Source organism: Falco punctatus, assembly GCF_963210335.1.
Source record: "Falco punctatus genome assembly, chromosome: 2".
NCBI classification, from domain to species: Eukaryota; Metazoa; Chordata; class Aves; order Falconiformes; family Falconidae; genus Falco; species Falco punctatus.
In genome coordinates, this window is record NC_137581.1 from 77,123,397 (window position 1) to 77,130,114 (window position 6,718).

The following is a 6,718-nucleotide window of genomic DNA, read 5'->3' on the forward strand; positions in this document are numbered from 1 at the left end:
GAATCAAATGCAACTGGTAATTTTCAATATCTATTTTTAAGAGACAAATACTATTTGAATACAGCACTGACTTTACACCAAACTTCAAGCCAAACTCCAGTTCCCTAGAGGGCTTGCCAACTCCCAGTAAACACAAACGGTCAAGCTTATAAAGTCAGTCTGTGTGAATTACATTGCAGACAGAAAAATATGTGCTTACTGTGCAAGAACCAAGGACAAGCTATTTCAGAAATGAGCAGAAGTGGAGCAAAGAACAGCATAAATTAGTTGAAATATGATTTACAAAACAAAAAGTCAGGGCAATTGAGGCAGAACAACTCCTCTAAACCTATGGACAATTACATGGCTTTGTTTTTAAGAGCTTTATTGAAACGTGAATTCAGTATTTAACTTTTCCGTGAGAGATTCTCAGATTGTCACCATCGCTTTAAGCATGAAATAACCTGCTCATTAGATAGCAAAAAGACCATTTTTTAACAAACTCCATTAGCACTTGTGATCTTATTTTCACTGCACTGAAAACATCCTCTTTACCCACTGAATTTATAAAAAGCTTCTCTGCTTCTTGAAGAGCAGTACTTTGCCAGCAACATGCTTCATAAATACATTTCAGTAATGCCCATTTAAGTAAAATGGGTACCAACTGAAAAAATTTCCACAAACGCACATACAAACATCAGCAAAAAGGAGAGATCAGAGAGACCCTTATCCACAGGAATTCTGGTATTTAGTGACAAGTTTAGACAAATCCAACATTCATTTGAATACTTCAGACGATCTGGGGGGAGTGCCAGAGGAGTTGCACTTCCAGACTTGAAAGCCCAACGCAAGCTTGCTTTCAGTTTTACTTCATGCGATGGCAAGCGAAACTCGTTCCGACGCGATATTTCTGCACCGTCACCGGCTGCCACAGCCTCACCGCACCCTCCGCTCTCACCGTCCATTTCCAAAAAAGTGATTTTCACAGACTTGCGTTTTTCGTATCATTTTCCTCACTTGAAACCAGGTTTCGTACCGGGAGAAGCATGCCGTCCTCCGCAGCCAACAGCTCAATCCAGACCCCAGCCACGTTTTAAATCCCTGACACAAACCTCGAACGCACAAACACGGCACGCATTTTCAGACTAAAGCCCTGTGCGTGATAAAAGCATGTTACCTACACGGAAATACTACCGGGCTCTCCTAGCCAAGCGCTCCTACAGCTGTACTTACAAAGCTGCACCTCACAGGCATACAGCAGAAAACGCTCCCTCAGCCAACAAGCTACCGCGGTGAAGCGAGGCAACTCCGCCGTCCTGCGATCTTCTGCAAGGCAGTTACCTGGTCTCGCCTAAGCCCCCCCCCCCCCCCGACAAGCAGGGCGGTGCCAGGCCCGGCGACCCACACGAGGCATTCTGTCAATCGCAAGCCCCTGCCCGCCACTGACCTGCCGCGCTCTGGCTGAGAAAGCGCAGCCCCGAGCCCCGCAACCGCCGCTCCGTCCCCGCGCCGGGCTCCGCGACCTCAGCCCCCCGCCACCGCAGCCCCGCCGGGGAAGGCCCCGCACCGCCCCCCACCCCCTCCCCCTCCCATCCCCTGCGGCCGCGCAGCCCGCACGGCGCCCGGCAGGGAAGGCGGCTCGCCGTTTGGCACGGCGATACGGGAGGCCGTTGCCGGCACGGCTGCTCTCCCGCCCGAGCGGCCCCGGGCGCGGCCGGGCGAAGCGCCTCCCAGGCCTCTGCCCCCACGGCTCGGGGCGGTACCTGCGTCTCGTCCGTGAAAAAGACTTTGTTCCCTATCCTGAGGCAGACTCGCTCTTCGGGCGGCACCTGCCAGCGCGGCTGCCGAGCCGGGGGCGCCGGTGGGCCGGCGCAGCAGCAGAAGGTGAAGGAGCAGCGGGATCGGTGGAGGCGGCGCATAGTGCGGCGGATGACCGCGGCAGAGCAGGGCCTCCAGCGCGCCCATAGGTAGAGGTAGCAGAGCGTAATCAGCATGGCGCGCTGCGCTGCGCCCCCCGCCCCGCCCCGCCCCGCCTCGCCGCCGGCCCGGCCTCCCACCGGCCGCCAACGGCCTAGCGCCCGCTGAGAGAGGCCCCGCCCCGCCCGGGCCAAACAGAAAGGGGCGAGCCTGCTGGGCGAGCCGGCCGGCCGCTCTGATTGGCTGGCGGCATCGCGCCCTCGGCCCCACGCCCCTTTTAAACCCCCGGCGCGCCGGCTGCTGGGGGGCCTCGCGCCCCGCTGAAGCGAGCGGCGGTGGCTGAGTGCTTGGATCAGGCAGCGCTGACGCGAAGGAGCACCTGGTGCTGCAGGAGGCACAAAATCCTGCGTTGAAGCAACATATAAAAAAAAGTCACCGAGAGGGCCCCGCCCCGTGTCAGCTGGCCTGTGAGGAAGAGCGGCTTGTGTCCTCCTGCCTTGGGCACCACGACCCGGCTCCTCAGGGAATCCTACAGTTTCTGCTCTCCAAAGCCAACACTGTCCTGATGGACAATGGGTTTGGGTGAACACAGCAGTTCAGTGTTGTGGGGCAGCCCCCCAGCTCTGTGCACCGTTCCTTCTGCAGTGCCGATGCAATGCAGGGAGCTGAACTTGCATTTCCACTGTAGGGATGGGTTTGCTATCCCGGAAGCTGCATTTGACCTTGCCGCGGTGGCTGACAGAGAAGTATATATCCAGTAGGCAAAACAGTGCGAGCCAAAGTATTCGTTGGTTGGTTTTGTGCAGCAACAGGGAAGGACCTCACCTTCCTCAGACATGGCTCTACACTGCCCATGGTATCCAACCGGAGCGCTATCCCCTCCGGCACAGAATCTCCAGGTCCCACACCTCTTCCAGCACAGCCGCCAGAGGGCAAAGCGGGCACAAACGGATGCATTTGATTTCAGCCCGTTCGTTCCGTTCTCTAACGAGAAGGATGAAGTCAGGGCTTAGAGGGGCTGGTAATTGAAGCTGGAGTGAAGAGCAGCCTGTGGGGGAATAAAACTGTAGGATTTGCACGTGCCACATGTTGCTAACACAGCTTGCTGCTACAGAAGATGCAACAGACTTAACAAGATACCCTTTACTCCTCTGGTGCATGGAAGTTATTAAATAACTTCTGTATTTTATATAAGGTAGTCACAACATCGAGTTCTGTGTAATGAACACATGTATCAGTCTGATCCTACAGGTATTTAGTAAGTGAGTGAAAAAAGAAGGGGGGAAAAGGCAAAAATGCTAGAAGAAGCCAACACCAACATTAAAGTTGCAGCTGACCAATGCATGACATTAGTTTCCTGAACAGGGTGTGAAGCTACATTCTTTTTTATTGTTATGAACTCAAGGCCTTGTATGCACTTGAAAATTACTAAAATAGGTATTCTAAAAGAACCATTTCCTAAGTGGATCTCCAGCAACAACATATAGCACTGCAGATAAACAAGGAATAAATTGGCCCTGTGCATTTTGGAGCAGGCATCAATATGAAAAAAACACTACCAGTCATATGACAGACATTTTACTACTATAAGTCTGCACCCACACCAGAACCTTGTCCAAAATAATAAGAATCACTGACATAATTTTGATTTCCACAATGTATGGCAGAAGCAGGTGACAGTTTCAGTTGGAGGGTCAAATAATTTAAATAATTCTCCTTCTCCATCTCAAGCTTAAGATATACTTGCCTTGTGCTGCTGCTATATCCTGTACATATTCTACAGAGAGAGGAACAGTGTCTCCAGTGGTCCTAACTTGGCATTATACGCTGTTCCTTTGTGTGCCACTGTCTTGTGCAGGAAGTCAAAATACTTACCCAGGCACATCAAAAGAAAGAAAACAAGCCAAGTATACAACCTCAAAAGAAAGCTCTCAACTTTGGAATCCACTTTCCCTGTAACAATTCAACAGCACATGCACTGCTGACCTTCAGAGCACACACAACTTCAGAGCAAAACACAACTGTTTATATAATCTTTGCACAATTAGGAACATGATTTGCTTAAACCTGTAGTGGCATTGAATGCAGACAACTATATTATGATCCTTTTTGTTTTTAAGGTTCCCTTACCCTGGAAAAGTTTATGAGTACCTGAGAAAACTGAATCAAAACTTCACGATGCAAAGGAATCTAAAGCAGAACAGTATACAGGCAGAAACAGTCACCATTTTAAAGCAAGTTTCTACATATATTTGCATAGTCTCAATTAGAATAATTTGAAGCCATAAAGTTGCTGTAGGTTTTCTAGTTTCTATTATAGTATAGCTTGGACTTCATCATGACATGCCGTGATTAAAATGTTAAGAATTCTAGATTGGGAAACATCCTTTTTTTATTATTGTGAAGCCAAGGCCTTGTACACACCAGGAAATTTACTAAAATAAGTATTCTTAAAATAACTATGTCAATCAGTTCCTCCTGACAGGAGGGTGGAAGGAAGCCTTGGAAAGAAACCGTGAGCAATATTAGCCCTCAGACTTCCCAGAACATCTGGGGTTTTGTCATAGAGAAAAGATTACTGAAAAATGGTGCAAGATGCTGAACACACACACACACATACACATACGACATTGTTTAAAAATAATTTGAAAAACCTTGAAGAAAGTGAGTAGGCTAAATTTTGTATATCTGCCCACAAGCTTGGAGAATCTGATGCCTCACACCCCCCCCACACACAATGGGAAAGAAACACCAGCTTCTGCCTGTGGGGGGTAGATCTCCCTTAGGTCTTCTAACAGTCCATATGGGAGGGCCCTCAAAGGAGGCAACTTGGAACAGGGAGCCAACTCTACCATGTAACCTCAGCATACATGAGTGTCTCTTTCTGACTTGAAAGGAATATTATGAGACTGGCCTTGCTGTGCTTTGTGTATGGCTCGGTTTCTTCCTCCCTCTGTTCCCTAAAAGCTTTTCCAACAATTTCTCTTTGAGGAACTTTGCATGCTATTAGTGGCTACAAATGCCTATGCCACATTGATTAATACCAGATATTATTCAAAACAATACATGTTGTAGAGCTATCCTGCTTCCTTGACTATATCAATTTATATAGAACACTATTCTTGCAAATGCAGAAGTGCTTTCACAAGAAAACTGAGTAAAACATGTTTCCCAAAAAGATAAAAAACCTCTTCCAATTAACACAGAATAATTATCTTATGGCTCATCTCTCTGTAAGAATAAAGTCTGTCAAAGTTATTCTCAGGTAGTATCAGAAGTCTGAAAAATATTCCTGGCTTCTGGGAAAATTGGATGAGCAACTGTAACAGAATCTGTTTTCTGATTCTGTGAAGTGTTCACCAAATACAACACCTTGTATTAAAATCAAGCATATAGTTCTTAATATTAGGCAGCTATGACTGGCCTAACTGCTGCATCATTTGTTTTTTATTTTTAGAAACTAGAGATCATACAGCGCTACAGCTGCTTCTATTTTACTGGAATAAACCATTTTCCACGGATCTGCAACCTGATTTTAGCTAATGATTTCCATGAAAATACCAGTTAAAGTTGTGTGCTTTGATTAATTAGTACAATAATGTAATATTAGCTTACATTTTTTCTACAGTGTTACAGGTATTTATATTAGATTACATTATAACTTTATTTTTAAATTTATATTTTCAATAATTTTGTAATAATTACAGTCTTGCAGGGCTTTATCAATAGATTTAATTGAGGGTAACTTTGCATCTTCCAGAGAGCTATATGTTAGTAGTTTAGGCTTTAGTCCTGCACTAATATCCATGTTGGCAGATTCTGTCCAGAGGTATAAATCAATTATCCCCACATATGGATCTGATTGCACGATCAGGACTATAGACATCAGTTGTGTAATGCACACTTCTCTTTCAACTATCAAGTTAAATTAGGTCTAAATAAAACTAAGCTGTTGAAATTATATATGTGTATTTAAGCCTGTAACTCAGCAAGATATTTAGTTACAATTTAGGTTACTTAAGAAGTTTGCCATTTTTTCTCAGGACCCATGCTGCTATTTAATATATATTTTGTTATTTGAATATTATTCACTATGCTTCATCCTAAGGTACTGATTTTGATACATAAATGTTTAAAGTTATTGCAACTGTGCATATATTTTCTTCTTTGAGATATGGTATTATTTACCTAGTTATAACTTTACAAATATCACAGTATTTAAAATAGGGAGGAAGTAGATTTAGACTGTAAGTCCTCTATTACATATTGTCAGTGCTTCCCAGAACAGCATTTATTTAATGGCTTTGGCTTTTGAGTTTAAAACATGTCTATTTGTCACAGCAAGAAGGGATGTTTTAAAGAACCGGAGAAATTTACGTAAGAACTGGACCTCAAAAAATCCAATCCCAGATTCTGTCACTGAAGACTACTTCAAAAACATCAGAACCTGTGTTACTTTTAGCAGTCTTAGGAATGCCAAGTAGCTAACACAACCATACAACTTGCATCAATATAGGCAAATCAGTCTGACTTTCAAATCTGACCTAAGCTACTCCCTGTTGGAAAAAAGACACTTAAATTTAAGCAATATCACCAGACTGCACAAAACCCCGTACATGCAAAGGTGTACATACACAGTTTTCTAATACAGAACAATTTCAAGGGGGAAATGATGTCTCCAAAAGAATATATCGAGTGGTCTTTATCTGTGGGACCAGCCCCTTCTTTCTGACTAGACATGTGCTACCTCCAGTTGGTTAATTACTTGAAAAAGAGCCACAAGGCTTACCCAGGAGGGATGTGACTCCCACTGAGAATTTTG

At 45.2% G+C, this 6,718-nt stretch overlaps 1 protein-coding gene across 5 annotated transcripts in view; it reads right to left on the reverse strand.

Annotated features, from left to right (window-relative positions):
• The window catches only part of HLCS (holocarboxylase synthetase), a 124,099-nt gene extending 121,171 nt beyond the window's left edge, over nucleotides 1-2,928 (reverse strand). Inside the window, exons 1-2 of one of the 5 annotated variants that reach the window (XM_080376255.1) lie at nucleotides 1,743-1,872; nucleotides 1,016-1,132 (exon numbers count right to left, since the gene is read on the reverse strand). In XM_080376255.1, the coding sequence (XP_080232381.1) occupies nucleotides 1,016-1,027 (12 nt within the window). In that variant the 5' untranslated portion in view covers nucleotides 1,028-1,132; nucleotides 1,743-1,872. Of the gene's footprint in view, nucleotides 1-1,015; nucleotides 1,133-1,212; nucleotides 1,363-1,426; nucleotides 1,528-1,742 lie in introns of those variants that run through there. The other 4 variants (XM_080376253.1, XM_080376257.1, XM_080376254.1 and 1 more) reach the window with 4 other exon arrangements.
• Nucleotides 2,929-6,718: the final 3,790 nt, after the last annotated feature.